Source organism: Triturus cristatus, chromosome 9 (assembly GCF_964204655.1).
Source record: "Triturus cristatus chromosome 9, aTriCri1.1, whole genome shotgun sequence".
In the NCBI taxonomy this organism is placed as follows: domain Eukaryota; kingdom Metazoa; phylum Chordata; class Amphibia; order Caudata; family Salamandridae; genus Triturus; species Triturus cristatus.
This window is the reverse complement of record NC_140592.1, coordinates 531,587,646-531,615,422: the sequence shown is the minus strand read 5'-3', so window position 1 is coordinate 531,615,422 and position 27,777 is coordinate 531,587,646. Positions and strand designations below refer to the sequence as shown.

Here is a 27,777-nt window from a genome sequence, read left to right as displayed (position 1 = left end):
GGTGGGGGGTGTTGGAGTTGGGGGGGGGTTGGTGGGTGGGTGGGGTTGTTTGGATTTGTGTTTTTTGTTTTCAAGGCGAAGTATTGGCTATGGTTCATCCTTGGGTGTTGAGCTCTTTGCTAGGGGGCCGTTGATCTACTGGAGGGGATGGGGGGGGGGACGGGTTGAGATTGATGTCTTGGAACGTCAATGGATTGGGGGACCGTATCAAACGGGGTGTTGTGCTGCAATATCTGCGTCGTCTGACTCCTGATGTGGTGTTCTAACAGGAGACGCATCTGGTTGGCAATGTTTGTCGGGCTATGAACAGGGGGGGATATCGACTTGTGGCCCTCTCTGGTTTCACCACTGGCTCGAGAGGGGTGGGCATTCTCTTGCGAGCTTCACTTCCGTTGGAGATCGCCAGGGTGGTCCCAGACGATAGAGGGCGCTATGTGGCTCTGACTGGGAGGTGGGAGGGGCAGTCCCTTTCCTTGATCTCGGTCTATGTTCCCCCGGGCCTCCAGAACTCCACCTTCTCAGACTTGGGTCGTATGTTGCTTGGGCTTCCTGACAGTCTTTTGCTTATGGGTTGGGACTTTAATTTGGTTGTCTCGGGTGACCTGGACCGTCATCCGCCCAGGGCCCTCCCTGCTGCCCAGGCGTGGCTGGGCGGCCTCCTGGAGACCTTCGGTCTGGTGGACTGTTGGAGGTTAATGCATCCGACACAGTGTCAGTACACCTTTCACTCTGGGGCCCATGGGAGTCTCTCCAGACTGGATTATTTCCTTATGCCTGCGGCCCAGGCTACTCGGATTCAAGAGGTCAAACACCTGGCCAGGGGTATTTCTGATCATTCCCCACTGTGGCTGCTTTTTGACACCGGGTCGCGATCCGCTGGGCGGATCGCTCCTATTAACCCTTGGTACCTGCGAGACCCCAAGATCCGTGATAGCCTGATTAAGTCGATTGATCAATATTTTTCTGAGAATGAGGGGTCGGTGTTGTCCTCTGTGTCCCTGTGGGAAGCTTTCAAAGCAGTGCTACGCGGGCATGCCCTGTCCCAGATAGTGGAGGCCAAGAGGGTTAAGAGAGAGGCGGTTGTGACGCTGGAGACTGAAATATCGGGGCTGGAGGCAGCCTTGGAGGCGGGTGTCACCCCGGAGGGGCTGCATGCCCTCAGCCTGAAGCAGTTTGAATATAAGTCTCTCGTCACTGATGCTGCCAAGACTATGTATAGGGAGCAGCAGGGTAGGTTGTATGACGCCGGAGACAAGGCGGGTAAGCTGATTGCCTGGTTGGACAAGAAGGAGAGAGTGAATCGTGTGGTCCCGGAGCTTCGGGTGTCGGATGGAGTGTGTGTGACTGAGCCTGGTGAGATTGTTGAGTGTTTTGCTGACCACCTCCGTGCAGTTTACTCCCCGGTGTCTGATAGAGATGAGGACGACTCTCGTCTTCTGCTTCGGGATATTGCCCTGCCCGGCTTATCCGTCGAGGACCGCGAGCTGATGGATGCCCCTTTGTCTGTCGAAGAGATAGCTACTGCGATTCGCTCTCTCCGCTCGGGCAAGGCTATGGGCCCCAACGGTCTGCCGATTGAACTATATAAGTTGCGCCCGGATAAAATCGCGCCTTTCCTCCGTCACATGTTTCAGGAATCGCTCAAGAGGGGTTCCCTTCCTGACGACCAGCGTCTGGCTACTATAGTGGGGATTCCCAAGGAGGGTAAGCCACGTGACCGCTGTGCCTCCTATAGGCCTATTTCCCTGCTAAATGCCGAACCCAAAATCCTTGCTAAGGTCCTCGCCAATCGCTTGCTGAGCGTTATATGTGACTTGATACATCCGGATCAATGTGGCTTCATCCCACATCGTAATACCGCTCTCAACTTACGGCGTCTGCACGGCGTCCTCGCTAGGGCTGAGTACTTCGCTGAACCGGCCATATTGGTTTCCCTAGACGCCACGATGGCCTTTGATACCATTGAATGGCCATTTCTTTGGGCCGTCTTGGCGAAGTTTGGTTTTGGGGAGGGGTTCCTTAGCTGGGTGAAGCTCCTTTATGCTGGACCAACGGCTCAGGTGGTTGTCAATGGGCGGGTTTCTCGGCCTTTCGCTCTCGGGAGGGGAACTAGGCAGGGGTGCCCGTTGTCCCCGCTGCTCTTTGCTCTCGCCCTGGAACCGCTCGCTGCCTGGCTCCGTTGGGAGCCCTCGATTAGAGGGCTCCGGTGGGCCCCGGGCTTCGAGGATAGGGTTTCATTGTACGCGGATGATATTCTCTTGTATCTCACCTCACCGCGGAAGTCGCTCAATGTTCTCTTTGATGTCCTTACTTCATTCGGGAAAAACTCTGGTCTGATAATCAACTTGTCCAAATCTTGTGTGTATCCTATCTCTGGTGGTCTTCCTCTCTTGCCGCCTCGGCTTCCGATCCAAATATCTCAGTCCGGCTTTAAATACCTGGGGGTGTACGTTTCGTTGGACCCGGCGGTCCGCTATGAGCAGAATCTCCTGTCCCCACTCCGGCGTTTGAGGGCAGATACGGCTTGGTGGTGTAAGCTGCCCTTGTCTCCGTTTGGTCGTGCGGCGCTGTTTAAAATGATGTCCCTTCCCAGATTCCTTTATGCACTCCAGAACTCCTTCGATGTCATTCCTGCGGCCTACTTTAGGGAGGTGGAGAGTTTGCGGAGGAGACTGGTTTGGGACGGGCGATCGCGTATCGCTTTGGCCAAGCTGACTCTTTCCTGGTATGACGGGGGCATCGCGCTTCCTGATATTAGACGGTACGATTGGGCCTCCCAGTTGTCTGCCATTAATCATGCTACGTACGCTCCTGGTTCGAACCCGGCATATGAGATGGATAAGTTCCTGCTCCCCGGCGGTAACTATAACAGAGCGCTTTACTCGCGGTCTGCTGGTAGGGCCCTTACGGGCCCTACCAGGATTGCGGTCAGTGTGTGGAAGGCGGCTAACGTTGCGATGGGCTGGAGTGAGCGTTTAACGTGCGCCACTCCTCTATTCGACTCAGACCGCTTGGGAAGCCTCTGGACAACGAAAGGCTTCGAGCGCTGGGATACGATCGGCATCAGCAGAGTGGGGGACCTGTGGGTTAAAGGTGCGGTTAAATCCTTCGCGGCGCTTCAGCGCGAGTATGAGCTTAGTGACAGAGAGTTCTTCCGTTATGCACAGGTTCGGCACGCCCTGCTTTCGGTCTTTGGGGAGGGGACCACGGTCCCTTCTTCTTCGCCTCTCGAGGACCGCATACTCGATGGTCACGTCCCCGACAGTACTATCTCCCTGATTTACAAAAAACTGATAAACAATCGGGCTGACCTCTTGGTGCGTCTTCGGGAGGCATGGACGGGAGATGGGGTGGAGCTGGACGATGAGGACTGGCAGACTGCACTGTCATCCCCTAAGGAGGTGGCCATCCCGGCCCGTCTCCGCCTGGTCCAGCTTAAGATTCTCCATCGTGTATATGTGACGGGCCCCCACCTGGTCTCGATGGGGTTTTCAGACGACGGACTCTGTAAGCGTGGCTGCGGGCTCAGTGCTACCTTTCTCCATATCCTATGGGAATGCCGCGAGGTGGCGGAATACTGGCGCCGGGTGCATGATATTATGAGACGAGTCACCGGGATCGCTCTGCTGCCGGAGGTGCGTCGTTGTGTGCTGAATGTATGGGAGCCCAATGAGGCTCGGTGGGCGGCCTTGGGGAACATGATTGCAAAGAGAGATATTGCACAGCTTTGGGGTTCCCAGCGGCCTCCCACCGTGTCCGTCTGGAAGGAGAACATGGACTGGTGCATGTTCAGGGAGAAAACGGTGTATGTGGCTCGTGGTAAACCGGGGGCTTGGGGTAGAATTTGGGGGCAGTGGAACGCGTATCTTGGGTCTATCTGTGCTCCCCCTTTGGTGGATACGTCCGGGGTTGCCTCGTCCCCCTGATCCTTGAGGGTTCCTTGTGTATCTCGTACTTTGGAGTACAGATTTGGTTCTCTCGTGGCCCCCCCCCCCTCTCAGGTCTTCTTCTTTTGACCGCCCTCGGGTGGTTGGGTGTTGACTCCCCCGGCTGGTGTTCGCCGCCCTCCATAAGTCGTTTCGCCTTGTTTGTTGTATTTTTGTATTTTTCTTTTTTTGTTGTTATTTATACTAAAAGTGTGTATTCTGATTTCCCTTATGTGCAGTCTGATCTACTGTGATAGTGCGGAGCCCCTGTGGGCCAGTCAGTGTTTTCTGTTATGCTGGAACACTTCGACTACTAGCGGCCGGCCCTGGTGGTTGTAGGCCCGTGTTTGTAACCCTTTTTATGCACAATAAAATCTTTTCAAAAAAAAAAAAAAACTGAATGGTTAGGCCCTTATAGGGTCCTCGAAGCCATTGGGAAAACCACCTACCGACTACAAATGAAGGCCGGTAAATCTCAGACGTTCCACATCAACTTGCTAAACAAGCATTCACAATGCAATGGTCTCGACAATATTATAGGTAGAGCTATTGGTATTGCTCATTACTTTTTTATCATTTTTGTATCCCTAAATAAATGGCATTGTCATTTCTATTGGCATTTGCTTTTTTTTGCATATGTGATACCTATTGCATTAGCAGAGAGAGAGTGAGGTAGTGAGATAGAGAGAGAGAGTGAGGTAGATCGAGAGTGAGGTAGTGAGATAGAGAGAGTGAGGTAGTGAAAGAGTGATGTAGTGAGGGAGAGGGATGTTGTGAGGTAGTGATATATAAGCATAGAGTAGTGATGTGATGTAGTGAGATAGAGAGAGAGGTAGTGAAAGAGAGAGTGAAAGTGAGTTAGTGAGATAGAAAGAGTGGGGTAGTGAGATAGAGAGTGATTGAGGTAGTGAGTGAGAGAGAGTGAAGTTGTGAGGTTGTGAGCTAGAGAGTGAGGTAGTGATGTTTTGAGAGAGAGAAGTTGTGAGATAATGAGGTAGTGAGATAGAGTGGAGTAGTGAGGTAGAGAGAGTTATGTAGTGAGAGAGAGTGAGGTAGTGAAACAGTAATGTAGTGAGGGAGAGGGATGTTGTGAGGTAATGAGATGTAAGCAGAGTGGTGGTGTGATGTAGTGAGATAGAGAGAGGTAGTGAAAGAGACAGTGAAAGTGAGTTAGTGAGATGGAAAGAGTGAGGTAGAGAGATAGAGAGTGAGTGATGTAGTGAGTTAGAGAGAGAGTTTTTCTACTTCTGTCACGGTGGGTACATTTTTACTGTTTGTAGACTTTTATGCCCCTTTACAAGGCCAAAGGCTTCTTACTGTCAGTCAGTTTTCTCCCTTATCCATATCTGTGTAAAAAAAAAAAAACAGAAAGGCTTAAAGAATGTCCAAGCTCCATAACAAGATGCTGAATAGAAAAAAAAGTGGGGTTTAAATGTATGAGCAGTGTTAAAAAAAAAACGAACCCAAGTCGGTTTCTAAGAAAGTAAATCAGTTACCAAGTATGTATTATGACAACTTTGAAAGTGGGTCAGCCCTGTGTTTTACGGTACAGTAATTAAACTACACAGACCCTCAGTGAAGCATTTTGTTTAGAATACAATGTGTCAGCGGTCAAACGGCGCGCCGAGTGGGCGTGCTCGCGGCACACAGCCGCACATTTTCAGCCCTTTAGTTCCCCGTTGATGGAGATCACATCCACAGATGTGTTTCTGGCCGCCTGCTCGGAAATCGAGTGGAGCCGCCGATTCCCAGGGGCCTCCGCGGCCGAGGGCGGACGGGGCTGGGGCGGCATCTGCAGGGACTGGGCTTCTATTAACGCTGCCTCTGACGGGCTAATCCTTTGCTTCAGTGGTGCGAGAAAACCGCGCTCCGCTTCCACCTGGTGCGGGGCCTCAGCCTCGGAGCCGCTGCATGTGTCACCCAGTCATGGCGGGTCACGGCCGTGGTTACTGATTAAGATACAGGGCCTAACTAGGCGGGCAGCGCGCGAGAGCAACAGCAAGAAGATCCTCACGGCCGGACGATAGCTAAAAAATGGCGGATGGAAGCTTCAAAACTTTTTCGGATTCGAGGGCGTGTTCCTGCTGTTCTAAAAAGGGCGTGGCTAAAAAGTGGAAAGAATAGCACGGAACACGCCCCCGAATCTGAAAAAGACGGAGCCTATTTGGAGGGACGGCTCTCTCCTCCAATGGCTGGCCTCTGTTTAGGAAGCCAGCCAATGGAGGAGAGCCAAAAAGAGAGGCGGGCTAAATAGCCACTCTAAGCGTCTGCGATGCATGGTTCATGTCGCGGCTGCACAAACACGTCCAGTAAACTGTGCTGACGTCAACACTGTGGGACTGTTGTTAACTAGACATGCTAGCTAGACGGGGGATATGATGGGGCTTTGTGCTCCTAATGAGCATCAATCCAGCTGAAATCTGACATTGCCTCGAGCAACATACTGTAAAGGTGACGCTACAGCCCCAAGCCAGGCTATATGGTGCTAGTTGCATCGGTAAATAGCGATAACTATGGCTCCGTTAAAAGGGTGCTGAACATGCTGTGGTTACATCCCCGTCACAAATGTCTACAACTACAACTTTGTCGCTGCGTTACTCCAGTGCGCACCCCAACACGAGCCACCATTGACACACATCGCTACAGCCACACGCCTTCTGTTGCTCTTTCCCCAGTATGCTGGGGCCCTGTAAGCCGGCGGTAATCTGGCCACTTGCCCCACTAACACCTTCTGGTGGACTGCAGACAAGTCAGAATACAAGCCAACATTGATCACCCCCATGTCTCTCGGTGGGGCACACCATCCACTCAACTTGACATGGGGACAGCCTCCCTGCGACGGATGGAAGAGCCAACCTATGCCCTGGACACCTGGTGTCCTTCCCCTTATAGTCCGACAGTCAACCTCTGCGTAAAGCTCTTAGAGCGGGGCAAGGCACAGACCCCGCCCGTCTCACTATTTCGCCCATGACCAGCCCAGGTTATTAGCATGCAGGACGCACGCCCCACCCCCTGTCCCACAAGCAAAACACACCCCCGCGGACTCCGGAACCTCCGCTAGGGGAGGGTTGGCATGTCTGGAGAAGCGCATACTGTCTGGGGGGACAAAGGGGTGTCGCGAGCAGCGCGCCCTGAGCTACCGTGCCACTCCGCGGCGCGATCACAGAATGTTGAGCGTATCTGTCAAGACTCGAACCCGGTTCCCCAGCTCGGAGGCCCGGTTCCCCAGCTCGGAGGTCGACCGCACTAGCCGTTAGGCCACATTCTCTCCCCCAACAGCTGAACACCTTGCCTGTCCAAAAATGGCACTCTGTCTGTATGTTTTCAAAGAGCACTGTCAAAGGAGAAATTATTGCAAAATTAACACATTTGCCTGAATCAACAGAATGGGCTTTAAAGTGTGCCATATCTCTACATTTCCCTTCAAAGCAACAGTGCCTGCCGGTACAAAGCACTGTGGGAAGCGCTTTGACCAAAACAAACCATCCAGCGCATAGAGAAATCAACCCGTTCTAGATAGAGTGTGTGCGCGGAAACCAGAGCCTGGACTAGCTGCGGGTGCAATGGAAAATCACGGCACTTAGGGGCGCAGAAGCACAAACGCGGCCCGGGGACAGCAACAGCGACATGGTGCGCCACCCAACCAATACAAGCAGAGGTAAGCTCGCGGCCACACAAAGGCCCCCACCCCGTTCAAAAATCGGCGCCTGCCTGGAGCCCAACTCACTGCTGAGGGGAAGGGGAGGGAAGAACAGCACCTGGGATGGCCACAAAACCCTACAGCCAGGCGGAAAGTTGGAGGTAGCAGGGAGGTGGGGCGAGGTTCGCGGTGCTTCCGGGCGCAGCATAAATAAAGTGGTGACCCTGTGTCGGACATACATCGGGTTGGAAGCACTGGTGACTAGTCCCCGAGCCTGCCTCAGAATTACTACCCGACCGGAGGGGCAACCCCCTAACTTCATTCCCATACATCACACCCTCATTCAAATTAGAGAAGGAGGCCTCCTTTGAGACGCATTAGTGCTAAAGCGTTACCAACAGCTGGCCCCCTCGCACTCACCACCCTGCCGCCACCCATGCGGGGGCACTTGCAAGTGGTCGACACACGCCATGTTGCATTTTCGCCCAACACACGACGTACGAGAGAAATGCTGCGGTACGATAGATAAAATGCTCCTTTGCTCCGAGCCCCTGAAATAATTACACGGAGGCCTTAATCACTTTAAAACATGCAGCGTCAGGAACCGAACACTGCTTGCCATGCGCCGAAGCTGAACGTCCATTTCTCGAGGCTACACAGGAGCCCTGGATATTAGAATGAGCATACAACATGTCCCCCCAACGTCACAGATGAAACCGCCAGCAAATCTTATTGGGATTGCAATAATTGCAACCTGGAGATACAGCGCACGCACCTTAGTAGCGCTGGTCATCTAGGCACGGTGCGGTAATTGATATGCTGCACGCACGTGCTCTCGGAGCGCTGTAAGCACTCACCACCATCTATGTCACAAACCCAGGCACGGGGAGGCCCAAGGTGGATGACGTCGCCACAGCGCCTCTATGCCCCACAACTGCACCACCAAAGCTCGACGAGCGGTCACGAAACCGGGGGCACCGGAGCACCGTAAGACAACCAGCGCCGCTCGCACCCCTCTTCATCCAACCTCCCAACAGCCACCCATCGCTGCGTGGGTATCGTCAATGAAATCGGAGGGCTACGTATTTGAAACCGGAGACATTGGCTTAACAGTTACAGTGGTTAACCTTTTTATATTTATTTAGCGCGTACTCGACCCGACGATAATGGGGCGCCTTACTTCGCTCCGTATTTACAGTGGCTACGGCATTGGCATAATACATTAACGCGCTCGGCTAATAAACGGTTATTCACAGAGATCTACCTGCAACGATCAATGGGATTTGTAACCTGTAACCTTGAGAGTAAGAGCCTCAGACCTTAACCATTATGCCACAGTGCCTCCGATCTTAGCGCGTCCTTAAAATTAGCCAAGATCGGACACCGAGCCGCCACTCCTAGCGACTGGACTCGAACCAGGCTCTCCTGCTACACGGTCCGCCTTCCTCGCCCTCCGCCCAGCACAGCCCGCGAAAACGGCTCTCGCTGCTGTCCACAAAACTGACCGACTCAATAAACTCTGCTGCCCAAAGAAACTACACTCACAGCAAACAAAAGGCACGGTGTGAAAACCCGGTGTGCAGGGCAGCGAGGAGGACCCAGCGCTGGGGCGACACACGAGTAGTAGATGGAAATGTGAAACGAGAAAATCGCGCTCCGCTTCCACCTGGTGCGGGGCCTCAGCCGCGGAGCCACTGCATGTGTCACCCAGTCATGGCGGGTCCCGGCCATGGTTACTGATTAAGATACAGGGCCTAACTAGGCGGGCAGCGCGCGAGAGCAACAGCAAGAAGATCCTCACGGCCAGACGATAGATAAAAAATGGCGGATGGGAGCTTCCAAACTTTTTCGGATTCGAGGGCGTGTTCCTGCTGTTCTAAAAGGGGAGTGGTTAAAAAGTGGAAAGAACAGCACGGAACACGCCCCCGAATCTGAAAAAGACGGAGCCTATTTGGAGGGACGGCTCTCTCCTCCAATGGCTGGCCTCCGTTTAGGAAGCCAGCCAATGGAGGAGAGGCAAAAAGAGAGGCGGGCTAAATAGCCACTCTAAGAAACATAAGATCTCCGGACTTCCGGTTCTGCCTTCGGCAGACCGGACGGTCCCTCGACCTAAAAAATGGCTAGGACCACTACCCGCCCCCGTTCAGTTCTCCAACCCCATCTCGGTTGGAGGTCCCACTATTGAACACCTAGTCATTAACAAAAGTCTAGACCATGCGAAGAGGAAAACCTTAGTACCGGTATTCACCGCATTTTCTTCCACGTTCTCTGACCTCCCCGGGAGGACTAATGAGATAGAACACGCCATAGAAACCGAACCAGGGAAGGTAGTGAAACAGCGCCCTTATCGAATACCAGCTGCCCGAAGGGAGGCCATATGGAAGGAGGTAAAGGAAATGCTACGGATGGGGGTCATTAGGGCGTCGAAAAGTGAGTGGTACTCCCCCATAGTCATGGTCCCCAAACCGGATGGCTCCACTCGGTTTTGCATGGACTTCCGTGCGCTGAATGCTATTTCCCAGTTCAACACATATCCGATCCCCAGAGTGGACGAAATGATCGAAAGGTTAGGAGAGGCCCAGTTTATAAGCACCCTCGACCTGCCTAAAGGATATTGGCAAGTACCCCTTCGCGAAGAAGATAGAAAGAAAACTGCCTTTGTCACGCCTGACAGCCTCTATGAATTTACGGTTCTACCCTTCGGTCTTCACGGAGCACCGGCCACGTTCCAACGGCTCATGAACAAGGTGCTCCGGGACCATCAAACCTGTTCGGCGGCTTACCTGGACGATATCGTGATATACAGCCCCTCCTGGGAGCAACACGTCCAAGACATCAGAAAGGTCTTGGGGAGCCTCTCTCAGGCTGGACTCCATCTAAATTCCAGGAAGTCGAGAATAGGATTCAATAGAGTGAAGTACTTGGGATATATGCTAGGGCATGGTTTGATAGAACCCCAAGAGGAGAAGGTGGAGGCTATACAAAGCACCCCGTTTCCATCCAACAAAAGGGAGGTCCGAGCCTTTCTAGGGCTACTCGGGTATTACCGTAGATTCATCCCCCATTTTGCCGAGGTTGCCGCCCCATTAACCGACCTCCTGAAAAAGGGTACACCCAATGCAGCTCTGTCCCCCCCTTCCACACCGGCAGAAAAAGCATTTCAGTCCTTGCAAGACATCATCACCTCTGCCCCTGTCCTAGTCTCCCCAAACTTTTCCCTACCTTTTATCCTGCAGACAGACGCATCGGAGCGTGGGCTAGGGGCGGTTCTCTCTCAACTATCCTCCTCGGGGGTGGAGCATCCCGTCCTCTTCATCAGTCGTAAACTCTTCCCCCGAGAAACCAGATACTCCACCATTGAGAAGGAGTGTCTGGCTATTAAATGGGCGGTGGACAAACTAAGATACTATCTCGATTGGGGCCCATTTCACTTTATATACGGACCATGCACCCCTCTGATGGATGAGCCAGAACATGGGAAATAACCCCCGAGTCCTGCGCTGGTTTTTGACTTTGCAACCCTATGACTTTGAGGTCCGACACCGTCGGGGTAGTGATAACGGCAACGCTGGCTACCTATCCAGGGTCCTGCCTCTCCCCGATCGGGAGCAGCCAAGGGGGGAGGTGAGTCACCGGGAGGCAACCAAAACCCCTCTCATATGCCCGAGAAGAGAATGGGAAAACGAAGAATGGTGGACACCTACCCCTGACAGCCCTGATTTATTTCCTTTACAGCCCGCGTCTCCACCTTTTATGGACGGAGACGTTTGGATGCCTGGTGAGCCCAGTAGAGACTCTTGTCCCTTTAACTGGAGCTCTTTCTCAGGAAACCACGCCCCGAAGGAGACGTCGAGGATGAGGAGCCTATCAGGCGATGGAGAAGAGAAAGAAAAGACGGACCGGAACAACGGCAAGCGGGAAACCCGGAAGGCGAGAAGGACAACAAAGAGACGAGAGCAGACGGAGCATCGGGAAAAGAAGCCGGACGGGAGGAGCCACAACGAGGATCCAGCCTCGAGGAAGGAGAGCCTGGAGGCCAACGTTACCCCGTATCGCCCAGCCACACCTCTGGAGGGGTGTGGCTCGCTCAGGTACGGAGCCGTGTGGCGGGCTGGGTCGGGTCGGGTAGCCGAGAGGAACGCGAGGAGCACAGAAAGCCCTAAGAGTCAAGGCGCTGCACCCGCGCCTTGCCCCTCACCTCCTCATATCACGAGCACTCCCCCAACCCCAGAGACAGTCCGAGTCACACTGTGGTGAACCCCTCACGCACTCCCTACCCTTGGGCTATACGGGAAACAAATCAGAACCGAAGAGCTGAATCTTTCATTTTTTTTTCTGTTCTCTCTATGTCAACACCTCGTCGCTGCGGGCACCCGGGGGAGGAAAGACAACGCAAACCGAAGGGACTCAGCACCAGAGGGCCTGTGTTACCGATCTATCCGGCCAGAGACCACAGAAACACCGTATCCCTACCAGAGGAGAGAAAAACGCCTCTTTCCTGTACCCTATAAATCCACTACGACCCGTTACAGACTTTGTTTTCGCTTCCCCTTCCTCGACCCGAACTGTTGAACCAAATAAAAAAGACTGTCTAAAGCATTCCATCGTGGTCGTTACTTGCGTGGGTCGACCCCCTTGGAACTCCCCCCCCCCCCCCCCCCCCCCCCGTTTACAGAAGTGCACTTCCCTCTCCAGCCCGTTCTCATTCCTTATTCGTTCTGATGTCTCCCATATTACCGCAACAAAGCAGTGGGAATTGGGCAAGAGGATGGCAATTTTGAATTCGTTAGGAGCTAAGACACAGTCAAGATTCCCTGCATCCCTTCGGTTCATGTGGAATAACCACATGTATAATCTGTATCAAACAGAGGAAGTTGATATTCTAATAGATAAGATTAGAAAAGGAAGTGGGAACGGAAGTGAGAGTGGCGTATAATCATTAAGGGCTTGTTTGGCATAAGGTTTCTAAATGAATAAATGAGTATAGGGAAAACATATAAAAAATGAAGGGGAAATGTATAGTTTAGTAGAATACCGCTGCCGTATTGGCTGGATCAGTATAAATTTCTTTTTTTAATTGTGTAATCATTGTTTAGTCACACATCAGGGAGGCTCCTGGCCAAAGGGCATATGCTCAGAGGAGAAGGGAGGGTTCCCCAGGGTTGTGAGGGATTGATGGGGTCACTATGGGGGGGGAGGGATGGGAGGAGGGGAAGGGGTGCACGGGTGGGGTTGCAGTGGGGGAAAATATTAAAAATAAGTCCTCTTTTTTTTCTCTTAAAGAGTAAGTCCCTCTTGGGGTGTTTAGTTAAAGGGAGGGAGATAAGAAGAATTTGTAAAATATGATGACTGCTAGGATAAGGTTTATCTCGTGGAATGTTAATGGGCCACGATGCCCGCGAAGACAAAGGCTGATTATGACATTCTTGGAACAATCCTCAGCTCAAGTGTGCCTCTTACAAGAAACCCACTTGAGCTATCTTGAATGTAAGACTGTCTTCGGAAAATATAGATGGGTTGAACTTTTTTGTTGTTCTGGGCAGACAGTATATAATAAGGGAGTAGCGGTCTTATTTAGATTAGGAGCTGGTGGCTCCATAAAGTCTATGCTAACAGATCAATCTGGCAGATGGATTATGGTGCAGGCAGCCATCAGGGGGACCGAGATTGCTATGTTATCTTACTACGGCCCCAATGTTGATGATCCTGCCGGTTTGCTCAGAGTACAGACCAAATTAGTAGATGTCACTACTCCAGTAGTAATTGGCGGTGATTTTAATGTCCTTCTCAATCCCGTTCAAGATAAGTCAAATTATAGCCATCATGCGGTGGCCCCGCGTATGCGTCGGGCAATGATCAATATGATCCACAAGCTAGGACTGGTAGATGCTTGGAGGGCTAAGAAGGGCATAGAACCAGGGTTTACTTTTTTTAGTAAAAAACACGGACACTCCTCTAGAATCGATTATATCCTTATGGATAGATCGGATTTGGAGAATCCAGAGGATATCGCTACTCTCCCAAGCATTTTATCTGACCATGCCCCTATTACTTTCTCATATTTAGGAAATATGTCTAAGATTAATTCTACCCCTAGGTGGATATTAAAAAGGGCAATGTTATGCAACCAGGAAATAATCTGTGCCATTAAAACATCTACTATTAATTATTTCTCCGAAAATATGGGCTCGACATCACAAGACTATGTCTGGGACGCATTCAAGGCCCATATTCGTGGCCTGCTACTTAGCCTGATATGTGCCAAGAACAGGGAAGAGGCGCTAGTATTCCAAAAATTGGAAAAAGAGATATCTAAATTGGAAAGAGTTAGGTTGAGCTGTCAACTTGACAGCTTGGCACAAACTCTTAGCGACCTGGAGCACCTGCGATTAGAGTATAGGGGAAAGCTAGATCAAAAAGTAAAAGCACAATGGTTGGCCCATAATATGAAAAATTACGAATATGGAGAAAAAGCAGGAGCTATTTTGGCATGGAAGGTAAAGGCGGATCGAGTAAAAAATAATATCAATAAATTGATCATAAATGAGACGGGGGCAACCTCTTGTAATCAAGAGGATATGCAAAGGTGCCTTCTTTCTATGTTTTCTAATCTTTATGGAGAGGAGACATCTTCGAGTCACGACAGTATTCGGGAATGGCTGGAAAATAAGGCCTTACCAACATTGACAGCTGAGGGTCGTAATATGCTAGATGATCCTATCACGGAAGAGGAAATTAAACTTCATATAAAGAAGATCAAGAATAACAAAGCTGCAGGGACAGATGCTCTCCCAGGTGAAGTTTACAAGGCCCTCCAGGAGGTGATAGTTCCTAGGTTATGTGAACTCTTTAATTATATCTACAGTTCAGAAGGTAGGGTTCCCCCGTCGTGGAAGGAGGCAACAATAGTGCTTGTCCTGAAGCCGGGAAAGGACCCTCTTAAGGCGGACTCTTATAGGCCAATCTCCCTGCTCAATGCGGATTATAAGATCTTTACTAGCATTTTGGCGGGGAGGTTGGTCAGGATAGTTTCACGGTTGATCAATGCTGATCAAAAGGGGTTTATCCCGGGAAGGTTCATTCAGGAGCAAACTTTACAGCTAATAGGCACTATCGATTTGGCATTGGCACTGTCGGAACCCCTGGCTGTGGCTGCTTATGACGCAGCCAAGGCGTTTGACCGTGTCAATTGGGCCTTCCTATGGGATTTGGTGAAATATTTATACAAAGCCTCATTAAATGTTATGAAGGCGCCTCTGCAGTTATCCTCTTGAATGGTTTATTGACATCGAGTTTTAGTATAAAAAGGGGAACATGACAGGGGCGCCCCATCTCACCCCTACTGTTTGATATTTATATTGAACCCCTTGCACAAGCATTGAGGCTGGATGTACAAATCACTCCCTTCCAAGCTTTAGAATACAGGTGCAAATTAGCCCTTTACGCGGACGATTTGCTGGTTTATACCAACAATCCAGCAGAGGTGCTCCCTAGGGTAGAAATTACCCTGAAGGATTTTGGTCTGTACTCCGGGTACTCGGTTAACTTCTCCAAGACTGAGGTAATGTGTTGGGTGTTGATAACTGGCCTGAAAGCTGTAGTAAGGAGTTTAAGTACTTGGGGATAATTATAGTATAGGATTTAAGCAACATCCCACTGATTAACTTGAGGAAAGTGGTTAAGGAAGTTGACCATCTTTTTTCTAGATGGCAGAATCTACCCCTCACCATTTATGACCGTGTAAACCTAGTCAAGATGGTAATTTTGCCTAAATTGACGTATTTATTTAGCACTATTCCCCTTGATTTCCCAGGTAAACTTCTGGGAAAAATTCAAAGCAAAATAGGCAGCTTTATATGGACTAATAAAAACTCCAGGTTATCCTGGAAGAAGTTAAAACGAAGACTCTTAAAAGGCGGACTAGCCCTTCCAGATGTGCTTTGGTACTCTTTTACCTTCCAGTTTAAAAATATACGCTTTCTACTTTCAAGCCCTGATGATACTAATTGGGAGAGGATTCTGAGGGTCATGGCCAATTTTGAGGGAGGGGGTATCGGATTTCTGTACAAGTTCGGGGCGCCAAGGTTTTTCAAGAAGGTTTGCTTAAAGGTTTTAAAATCAGCACTTAATGGGTGGTATAAAGTTAAGGCGAGATGGGGGATAAGATATTATTCAGACTTTGCCCCAATCTGGGATTCCCCTGGATTGCCCGCGTGTTTGGAAGATAGTTTGGCGTCCCCCATTAGAAAGGCAGGAATCATGATCTGGTCTGACCTTATATCGTCTGATGGAGTTCTTCCCTGGGAGGTTTTAAGATCAAAAATAGGTGACTCCCTCTCTAGATTCAAATATTTGCAATCCTGGTTTTCAGCAAATAAGGCGCATATAGGTGGGAATTGGGAGATTGAGAATATACTTCAGAATGCAAACCCAAGAAAAAAGGAGGTTGGATTCTGGTATAGGAGCTTATTAGATTCCGAGGATGTAGAGCTTCCCCCCTCTCATCTTGTATGTAATTCAACTGTATTGGGAGATGCATCTGTCTCTTCAATCCCTATACAACTTTGTTAAACCGGCTTCTCTTAAAAAGAACCACTTTTATGTGGTCAATAGGCTATATTACACGCCTAAGAAAATTGCAAAATTTGTTTCTTGTCCACCTCCTAAGTGTCCTAAATACGATTTGGTTGAGGCGGATGATATGCATATTTTCTTCGATTGTACTCATTCAAGAGACTTTTGGCACAACGTGGAGTGTGCTATGGAAGGCATCTTTAAACTTAAGCTGCATATGAACCTAGCCCGAGTCATTTTTGGATTGGATAATGATCTTATAAGGCAGCTCTCTACGATGCAAGTGGGTTTATTCTTCTGCTTGATTTTGATTGCTCCCAGGGAGATTTGTAAATTGTGGAAAGACTCTAGACCTCCGTCTTATGAGAGTTGGTTGGGTGCAGCACTGGGCACAGTGCAATTGGATCAGGGCTTGGTAGACAATGAGGATAACAACATCTGGTCACCATTGATCCTTTGGAGCACGGAAATGAGGCTGGTTTAAGGCCTCAAAGGTCCAATGATTACACCAAGCCTCGTACAAAAGAAGCTGGCCTGGTTGTCCTAAAGCATATGCAACAACATAAGCCCTGGGCGCCTAGGTTGGAATGGGTTTTTATTGTTAATTTTGCAGATGCTACTGGTGAAATGAGGACTAAAACAAAAACAAAAAAAACCCTGCTGTTACAATTGGGCTTTGTTCAATGTCGCCCCGCTTTTATACATCTACAAATGTTGCAGAATGTATATACATGTGTAGTAATGTCACGATTTTTGCTGGCCGTTGTTAAATATAGAAAACAACTGTAAATAACATTTGGATGATCATTCTGTTGATAATGGTTTTACATATATTATAGCTTGATGTGCACTATTTTTTACTTTTACTTTGTTTTTAAATTTTTGCGATGGATGTATTTTGTAGCTTTTATGATCTACTCTGTAAATCGAATAAAGCTTATTTTGATTGATAGATTGGATACTGGTCCTATTCTCCTATTTACTTCCCATCCCTTCTTGGCATGACATGACAATTCTTTCTTCTATATGAGCAATTGTGCTGACTCTGCATGTTTTCACCTGATCTAAATGGTGCTTAATTGCGCATAAAAATGTTACTAAATCATGTCCACGAGTGGTTTGTCAAGAAGACTATTCTGATTGATGGTAAGTAGGACATTGGAGAGGCGCTGATACTCTAGAGTATTCTTTTATATTGAACTTAATTCAAATGAACAGCATCTCCCTAATGCATGTTTTTTTTAATCTCATGTTTATTAAAGTGCGTCACACAGGAAGGTTAGATTCTATACAATGGGTGAGTTTCAAACATATAAACAAAGCTTCAAGTCTCTCTCAACCACGTAGCACAGGGTGAGCTACATCTGAGCATCAAATATGGATGGTCTGCTGCTGCTAGCATCCTGGGAATCTCTACCAGGCCAAGACCATGTGAAAGGCTGCTTATGTGGCAGAGCTTTGGGTGATGGTTTAGCTCAATGGGCTCCAAATGACTAAAAGTACGTTTTTGTACACCACAAATGATGCGCCTCAATCCAAACCGGTGATTATAGTCTGGCCTGAAATGGACCTTATCCCCATTATAAAGCAACTAGCAACAAAACCCCTTCTTTTGTGCTTATAGCTCTGGCAGAAAAATGTGACCATTTTACCTTAATGCCATGTGTCCAGTGCCCCATCTTAACCAGAAATGTATTTATTTCGAGTGTTTTCTATAGAGCTGGCTAGGCCCAATGGTATCAAAGCGCTTTATTACATTGTCAGGCACTATCAGTCAATAACAATAATTTACACCATTGTCAGAGGCATTGTCAGTCCTGAAGAATCCCTGGGAGATACCTAAACCCTGGTTTGCTCATTCCAAACCATAAATTAAGGCTTAGGGCTACATCTTTGTCGGAGTCTCTGCATAATGTCTGGGAGACAGACAAAGGTTGAAGCATGCATTTTAGGGCCTAACACTGAGGGAAGATGAGATGTGGGCTGCCTTAGTATAAACTAGCCCACCCTGAATCGAAGGCATAACATGGCACCAAAAAACGACTTCTACCTAATTCCAAGTCTTTAGGGCCAGTCCTCTACTATCAATTTTGCCAGGGTCCTCATCAGTGATTGCTAGGGTTGGGTTCTGGAAGGATAAGCCAATGGAGGAGTCAAATTGTCTGTACTACTGAAGTGATGTTCAGAATACTAGGTGTTTCTTTCTTTTCTGTCAGTTGTTAGGCCAGCTAAGAACAGTCAGACTTCTACCTATTTTGAATAGAGGTATCAGGTATGTCCGAGGTAGTGGTTAGCTCTTGAACTACGAAGACAATACAGTTGCTTTTCTTTTTAAAGTTTCTTCTCATGTTTTATCTAGAGCCTGACAGCAGCGTCTTACATTTTCTAGGAGTGTCATGTAGTGCTGTTGACAGATTCTGATTTCAGATGTTACAATTTTCAATTGCATTCATTTTCTGCTTTAATGCTCTTCGGACAGTATCTAACTCACATGCAATAACTACTATGACCATGACCAGACAGCCTGCATGTCATTGTGCTCAGCCCCCCTCACTTAAAACCTGCCTACCTTGTGTATGGGGATGACTTTCGGGCCCCTTCCTTTATTAAGTATAGGTTGGCTCTGCTAAAATGAAACTCATTCTTCTCCCTGTGATACTTGCATATTTATCTAGCAATGGTGGCCTTTTGCTGGGGCTCCAAACATCTTGGGTCAAAACACCACCCTGGACAATCTCAAACGGGTTAGGCCTTGGCATCCATGATCCATATGCTCAAAGAAACTGGTTGTATGTACTTCTACCCACTAAATGTATTGATCTCTGATGGGTAGAAAGAGACTTTAGCCCTGCCAGGATTTTAATTTGGGATCTGCATGTCATTGCAGATGTCAGCATACAAGCAGTAACTCACTGAGCTATCTTTCCAGCATGATTTAAGAAGAATTGAGGAGGGAAAGGAGCATGCATGGGTTGTGTATGCAAAGATTTAGCATAGACATCTGTACCTGCAACTACTTACAAAATGCTTAAATAGTTACTGTGGTCTATCTCTTATTTAGCCTTGAGAAAGTCGCATGTGCCTTTAACAAGAGGCGACGAAACACGTGTTGACTTTGGGCTTTTGAACAGTCACAGGATTGTATTAACAAGAGGAATCGTCAAAAGAATTAAAGACGGAAGATTCAAAGAAACTTGCTTTACGCTGTGGATTCATGTCCTGTTAATTTTATTCTGTTACTATTGTCACAGTGTTATTGAACTTGAAAATTCACGTGTGCTAGGGATTTTGGTGAATAGTTGAGTTGTAGTTTACGCTACAGGTCAGGAAAGGTGGGTGGTTCTCTCCTCCTTATAGCACCGTTTAATATGTTGCTTTCCTAATAACTTTAGTGAATTGTTCTTGCGGCGGCTTCCCTATCCCAAATACCACTATTCTCTTGAGTACTAACCAAAAAAAAGAGTCTCACAAATCTTGTTTATACTCATAAATGATGCACTATTTCCTCTGTTTTTTTCCTGCTGTGGTGCTCGAGTTTTAGACACTTATGGGCTGCTCACCAGCACTCTCCATGTTTTGGCCACCACTCATAGTGCTCTCCAATTGCTGTGGAAATGTTGTTTTTGCACAGCACAAACAGATATGTGATTTTCAAGATGGCAAAAAAAAAACTAAACAAGTCCTTCTGCAGACAATTACATTGCAAAAACCTCTTGATCCATCCCATCAGATAGGCAAAGCAACATTACAATGGTCAGGGGAGGTTACCCCAAAAAAGCACACATGGCCAGAGGGGGTACACGCGCTTCTGAAAACACCATAAAGTCAGATACCACATGAGTTAGGAACACATAGTCAATCAGGACCTAGTACACAGTGATCACATGCTCCCCATGCCTGAAATCTGGACCACGTTCACTACTGGCCAGACTGTGCCCATGAAAGATCGAGACCTACCTGTAGTAACCACTTCACCATTAATGTATGACAGTAAGGCAGCAACCAACATTTCTCACCATATACGGTATGCCAACACTTTTACTGCTTGTTGTAATTTTGTATATAAGTGCACAAACTCAATGTATATTGAAATAGCCCTCCGACCTCGTGCCTGTAACTGTTCTCCCGGCATAACTGTTTAATTAAGCAAACTGTTTTGCCAAATGCCTCATCTTCTATTTTTTTCTCAGGAATTCTAACCTGAGCAACAACCTGCAACATCAAGCTCTCCAAGGTGGGGTGCTGGGTGAAGAAACTGGGGTTCCGTGGGGCGGGAAATTGTCCTGTGAACACAGTGCTTGGACCAGGCCCCGAGCAGGACGTCAATGAGGGCTTCATTGAAATGGAGAAGTGTTTCCGATAGTGTGACTACCGGTTGAAGCCCCACCATCAAGACATTTGTCTTGACTTCTGCTGAGGCCAACTGAAAATCTAAGATCTCAACTGCCCTCCTAACCACCATAGCGAAAGAGGCAACTGTAGTAAAGTAGAATGCTCTTTGTATTCCATATTCTATGTTCTCTGTATATATTTGTGGGTTAAGAATGTTGCCGACATTCTTTGCTGGCTAGATGTGACTGCTATTCCTGTGCTACGGGGTTTGGAAGAAAAGGAGATAACTTCAAGTTCCCATTGTGTTTGGATATTATTTTCTGCAAGGGAACACTACACAATTTCGGCGACGACCGGGATTTCAAACCTACGAACCTGCTGTGTTTTTTCTTTAACCCATCATTCATCCTACAATTGACTTTGTACGGCGGCAAAAAAATAAGAAAAATGGTAAAAGACATGGATCTATGCCATGTGTAGGGATTAACTCTAAACTGCTTTTGGTGATGTACGTTTATTGCCGGTGATTCATGTGTGCTTTCACATTAATGCTAAAAAAGGCCCTTCACGCCAACTGCATTATTTACCTCCGAAGCACGCTGCAGTGGGTCCATTATTTCATGCGCAAACCTCTCAGAGCGTCTCCAGCTATTCACGTGCAAAACCCTGAGGACTCATCTCCACGTCACGGCAGTCGAAGTTTCCTACACAAATTGAACGCAGAAGCGTTGATACGTAAGGTCACGCAACATTCCCTGAAGAGCCGCAATCTTGTTTCGGGGGTTTGGAATAAACAGAGATAATTTCAAGTTCTCATCGTGTTTGGATATTATTTACCGCAAGGGATCACTACAGCTCCCTACTCTGTAGCCACGGTAGAGGAGAGACCAGGCCTGTGTCTGGTGAGGTGTCCAGTCCACTGGCATCCACCAGCTCCTCATACCAGTTGTCCTCAGGGTCTTCTATGGCCTGGTAACCATAAGGTCTGCAGACCCTTCCCATTCAGCACCAAATCCAGGCCTGTCATAAGAATAAGACACTAGGTCTGACATGGAGAGTCGGCCATTGGTTGGAGCCGGAACTGGCATTGGACAATGTCTGTCCAGCTCTAGCTCTGTATCAGGAAAGATGATGAGGGTGGCGCCAAGGATGGACATCTATGGCGTCTGCATGGGAGCAGGTGCCGGGGAAGGTCGAGGTCACTAGACTGGCGCTGCTCTGGATCAGTCAATGGATCTCTGGGGCACGACTGGCACCAAGCGCAAGCCTGCCCGTGGAAAGAAAACCAGTCCTGTGGGACCTAAGGGCACTCCAGAGGGTCAGGCCACCCAAATATGAAGAGCATGGTCTCATAGATTCTTTTAACTGGGCAGACATCGCTCCGGCTACCGGAAACTCGGGTACGCCCTGAGACAGCCCAGAGATAGGCCTTGAGTGCTGACAGTCCTGTGACTGGTCTGAAGACTTATGCAGCGAAGTTTGAAGACCTCTTTGACTTCTTTTTCTTTTTGTGAAACTTGCTTGCTTTTCCTGACTACTTAAAATGAGACAACGATCCCCGGGTGTGGCTCCGCGAACAATCTTGGAATCTTCCTCGCGACGAGATCTGGAACGTTGCAGGGTCAGTCGGCGAGAATCTTGAGGGACCGCTCCTTTGGAAGCTTGACGCGCCAATCCTCGCTCGTCTTGGGCCGTGGTCGAACTCCAGACACCAAAGGCAAAACAAGTATGGGTCCCTCACTGACATCTGACAGTGACAAATGCTGCATCGTTTGACACCTGACTCTTTGGTGGATATCCTCACACAAACCAGGAGACAATCGCTAAAATTTATTCTACTAAAGATCAAAAAAAGTTTAGTTGAAAAGTGACTGGGTGTAGCGTCACTCTGGATCCACACTGACTGGCTCCGAAAGTAAAGAACTTATGTCTGTGTGCTGGGATGGCTCCTATATAGGCACAGTGCACGTCACATCTGGTGTGGACGATGCCACACGGAGCGGAACAACGCCACCTACCGACACGCAGGGGTACTGCTCGTCAAAGTTTACGGATCCATCTGACACCTGGAGATTTTTCTAAGGGTAGGAATCTGCAGCTAGAAGTCTCTATCAGATATGGACAATCTCAACATTTACTGTGGCGCATCTTGGAACACCAACTGTTTAACTCCGTCTGCAGCCCCCTTGAAGAATTTGCACTCTAAAATGGTGCTAAAATAAAGATACCATTTAACAAAGGGCTGAATGGTTGTTGTACAGTGACTGTGCTTATCAACAATCTTTGGATTATTTGATTCTGAGAGTAACATTTCTGACTAAACTGCTTAGGTCATGGGTATCGTTAAGTGACCCTCCATGCTAACAAATCAATTTTATCATTGTAAAAGGAAAAACCTGTCCTAAAGAGCAAAGCCCAGGTAGTATACCAAAAGTAATCAATTACTGACAAATCTGTCAAATTGGAATTAACTGCATTATACTACATGCTGAGTTTCCAAACCGTCACCTCCAGAAGTACGATTGAATGCTTGACCCCCGCTACCATGAGAGAGCCAATGCGAAAGTGAGAACTCTGTCCTGCAACTGGAGTGCTATATGGTTGCCCTGGGGCACCAGTGGTGCAGGTGGTAGCATTACCAGCTGCTGCCTAAGAATCACTAACTGCCCAAGGGCAGCATGAAATGGCCTTACTACAATCCCCAAGAGAGGATTAGGAACGAGAGCTATGGCAAAATTCCTTTTCCCTGCATAACTCATTCCATATGCTATGCATAAACAGCAGCATCTATTTATATTACTGGGTAGGGGTTACAACAACTCAAAATATTTTAATGAAGCACACTGTGCATCAACTAGGATTAGTCATCTTATTAAAGGGACCTAAAAGCCCTGTTGACCATGAATGCAGAGTGATCTGAATGGCATTGATAGGATCTGATTAGTTATTGAAGTTCAAAGACCTAAGTACCCCAATGGGCCGAGTTTGGGCATGTAATGATTGCAAAATACTTGCTGGTTACCTTACAAAGGAAGCTTTTCCTGAGTTAGAGGTAGGTTGCTATGTTAAGGCAGCAGTGCAGGGTCTGGTAATGTTATGGCTAAAGGTCTAACATCTCTGCTCACCTTGGATGGTTTTCTCTCTGACTGTTTGTAATGGATACGGGCACAAGGCTTGGATGATGGATGGTAGTTGAAGGCACTTGTGTTTTTGAACAGGAGGAGCTGAAATAGAAAATAAACATGTTAAAGAACTGTGATGTGAACTCAAAGGATCATGAGAGTGGCAGGATAATAACTTCAAGAGAGCTGGCAATTAGATACCTCAATAACTGGTGCCAAGATGTAAAATTAACCAACTCTGTCCAAGCCGGATATGCACATTAAAGGCATTCCACAAGATTCCAGCTCCTCTCCCATAGTCTTCAATCTACATATGGAATGTTTTTCCACCTTTATGAAACACGTATGCTTCACTTAGCAATTTTGCTCTGGCTGCACCCAGATATATCTTAAAACCCATCCACTTAAAGCTCATCTTGAACTTTCCCCCAAACTGCAAGGCCCATGTTAAAAAAAGGAGACTTCCAGCCAACAACTGTGGATCATGCTAGAACACTGATCCTCTTCTTTAACAGTAATCAAAACCTGCAACTTCACATTAACTTTCTATCTAAATTAACACAGCAAGAGCTCAGGCTCCCGAGAGGTATCAAACTGTTTATTTCCAAAATGATTTTAGACATGCGATTCAAGCTGTTGTGTTTAAGGGTGGGCTATGATAACTGATGACTAGTATGAATCCCAAAATTACGCCTTGCCCCCATTACAGCAGCACTAAATTTCAAAAGGGCAGTGAAAACCTTTGTGCATGAACTGCTTCCTTGAAAATCCAAAAGACACACAATTGATGGACGGAATGTAGAACAAATCAAAACATTCACCCCCAGTCAAGAGATCTGGGTTAAATCCATAATTCTTTTGCCCACCATGCCACCCCAGTTTAGACCTGGCCATATGCAAATCAGTCTTGACCCTGTGCCTCATCGGAACAGTCCAGCCCGAACTGCCAAGCCGAGTGGGACGGGTATGCTCAGACGTGGGTCCCGTGCTCTCCATGCCACTGGAATCAAGCTATCCTGGCTGAAGTGGGGTAAAGCCCCGAAACCGGTCCTAGGATGCTTGGTTCCAGTCCAGGGAAGACCTGGATTGGCAGTTCGGGCTGGACTGTTCCCATGAGGCACAGGGTCAAGACTGATTTGCATATGGCTGGGTTCAAACTGGAAAGGCATGGTGAGCAAACAAATGATGGATTTAGGATCCAGATCTCTGTACTGGGGTGAATGTATGACATTGGTCTGCATTCTGTCCATCAACTGTTGTTTTTGTCCTTGAAAATCCAGCATTGAAAAAGTCAGAGTCTGAATCAATCATTTTCCAGAGTGATTGAGGGTTTCATATTCCATCCCTCCACCCACCAGGACATTGTCCTTTTATGAGCAATTAAAAAATGAACCAAAAAGCAAGCTGCTTCAGCATTACTTCACACATTGATGGTCTTGTGCTATAGAAATCTGCTAATATAAATAAATAAGATAGATGCTCTCTCAGGGGTTCTACAATTTTGTAGATTCCTTATTGCATACAGACATAAGAAAAGGTTACATACCTTCGATTAAATAGCAAGGGTGACACCCCTTCCTTATTCCTGAGTCTCTCAATGGCTCTTTTTGACAGTAAAGCTCACACCTGTTTTATTAGAATAGACAGTCACTTCTTCGACAGTCCCTCAGGTGTGGCAGGGCAGAAAGAAAGGGCACTTTGTAACCATGCTAAAAGGATTGGAGGACTCATCTGTCAGATGTGCTGGATCACCATCCTGTGAAAAAGTGCTGGACCCTGCTTCCCACTTGGTGGGTGTGCACCACTTATGGCAAAATAAAACTGCTTGGAGGCTGGTGCTGCAGGAGAGCAGAACAGGGAGGACTGAGCCTGTGGTGAATTGCGCGTTGCTTGCCAGATTCACTGCATTGGCACGAAAGGACTGGGGGGATTGCTGAGGGGGCTGGGGAGACTGGCATTACCTATACGCCAACCCCAAAAGTAGCCTCATAATGCTCTGAGCTGGTGAGGAAACTGTTTGGCAGGGACTGAAAGACCTGGAGAGCGTGCCCTGGATCTACTTTCCTCACAGCATTGTTAGGCAGAAGATTTTTTTTTCCAAAAACATCAATCCTCTTTGGCTCCTTATTGGTGTTTAACTTGGTGGTGGATGCTTCGACCATTAGACACTCTGGAATAGGATGCTGTGTAAGAAAACAACAGTCACCAGAAGTGGCCACCTCTTATTCTCAGCCGTGCAAGAACTGGGGTTCAATCAAGTGCCCATTAAGGTGCCAGTAAGGGTTTCATTAAATGGAAGCAATTGCCAAAATAAGGACCTCCAAGATCGCAAAACCTCCGTAAGGACATTTGTCTTGTAAAGACTGACATCATCATAATTGGGGGAGGCGGAATCATTTCCTCGCCCCCCACCATTGTTCTCTCTGGGTGGTGGCAGGCTCCGGTCAGAGTCGAAAAGACAATGGAGCCTCTGAAGGGCACCTCTGCAGTATTGTAAGCTTAGGATCAGACGCAGGTTGTTTGGGGACAAGGTGCGCAATAAGGACATCCGTGACAGGTCCAAGGTATTCAAATGGAGTAGAGAACGGATCTACTGACAGTAATCTGACTGAGGGCCCCTGTGGATCCTTGAGGCCCGACGACGCACCAGAGGAAGCATGAACATAATTTGGGATTAGTCCGGGGTCGCAGCTGTGAACTCTAGCTTGCTCCCTGCTACTCCTGGCATTTCCTTTGCGACCCCTGGTCTCAGAGGGGTAAAATCTTACCTCCTCTGTGGCCAGGGGTAGCAAAGGAAGTGCCAGGAGTAGCAGGAAGTGTGCTAGAGGTCCCAGCTGCAACCCCAGACTACTTCCAAATGACGTCCATGAGAGAGATCCAGAAAAGTGCTGAAGATACGCAGCATGGCCTCTGTGAATGCTTTGACCTACTGCGTTGTTGCTGATAGTCTGGGAACTCGTGACACATCAGGATAAAATTTGAGATACGCTCCTCATTCGGAGATTAGGTGCACGATCATTTTACATCCTCACAACTTTTGATTGAGAGTGGCAGGATAGAGCGGAGTCCTGTTTCCGATAGGACTTCGACTTACTGGAGGACTTCGACCATGAAGAAGATTTCTTGCAGGAGCAGGCTCAGGGGTGGTCCTGCACCCTCAACAAAGCCTGGGACAGCTTCTTGTTTTCTACGATATACAGCTTTGTGGGTCCAAATCGCCTTTGGGTGCATGAGGGCACACTCACACTCATAACACTTGGAGTAGTGCCCCTAACTTGTACACCAAATACACACCTCATGCAGGGTTCATGACAGATATATACGTTCAGCAGTCACTGCATGGTTTTTAGCCTGAAGTTTTAGGAGAAGCCATTGAAATCAACTTAAAACAGGAGCACCGGTGACATGAAGAAAGGTCTTGAGGGTCCTGGTGGAGATGGTTAGGTATTAGCGAAGGGAGATCACAAATGGTCACAACCAGAATAGATGAGCAGTCTGAAAGCTGCCTTGTCCTGCTGCAGTTGGTTGAAGTAGAAGGATCTTGTTCTACCGCTCTGGTTTCTCTCAGAGATGCATTTGTTGCACGTTACTAAGCATCTAATAAAGTATCTCAAGATAAATGTTACCCCTAGAAGACTCAGATTACATATTAAACCTTCTAGGACCCCCAAATAAGAAGAACATTTATCGAAGAGAGACTGTTTGCTCAAGCAAGCTCGGAGTAGGGGGCTAACACCTCAAGCAGAAATAGGGTAAAGAAGCACCTTTGTTAGAAAAATATTTCCTCCCAAGATACTACATACATTAGAGGAGAGAGAGAGGACAGTCTTATTCTCAGGCTCAAACATCTCCTCTATCATCCATAACTTCAAAAATACAAGATACGTGGTGCCTAAGAATACTGGATACAATTTAGTGATCTTAGACAACCACAGAAAGCTCTCTAAGTGGTAGCTGTGGAGAGTAGCCTCCAGGCTTAGTCCAGAAGGAGTGTTAATCAGCTTGTTTTACCAGAGCTAATCATATAGTGTAGATTAAACAAAAAAGAACCACACAGCGTAGTTATCAAAATAAGTATATTTATTATACACACTCACTAACACATTGGTATAGCTGCTACCTGGAGATATCAACACAACATACACAACACTTCAATTTCAAACAGGTAAGCACAAATACACAG

General features: G+C 47.9%; 1 protein-coding gene across 1 annotated transcript in view; it reads right to left on the bottom strand.

Moving 5' to 3' along the window:
* Positions 1-27,777, bottom strand: part of ATG2A (autophagy related 2A) — a 2,561,659-nt gene that overhangs the window by 2,043,255 nt on the left and 490,627 nt on the right. The window contains exon 13 of the mRNA XM_085625535.1: positions 23,598-23,696. Coding sequence (XP_085481661.1) covers positions 23,598-23,696 — 99 coding nt within the window. The remainder of the gene's footprint in view (positions 1-23,597; positions 23,697-27,777) is intronic.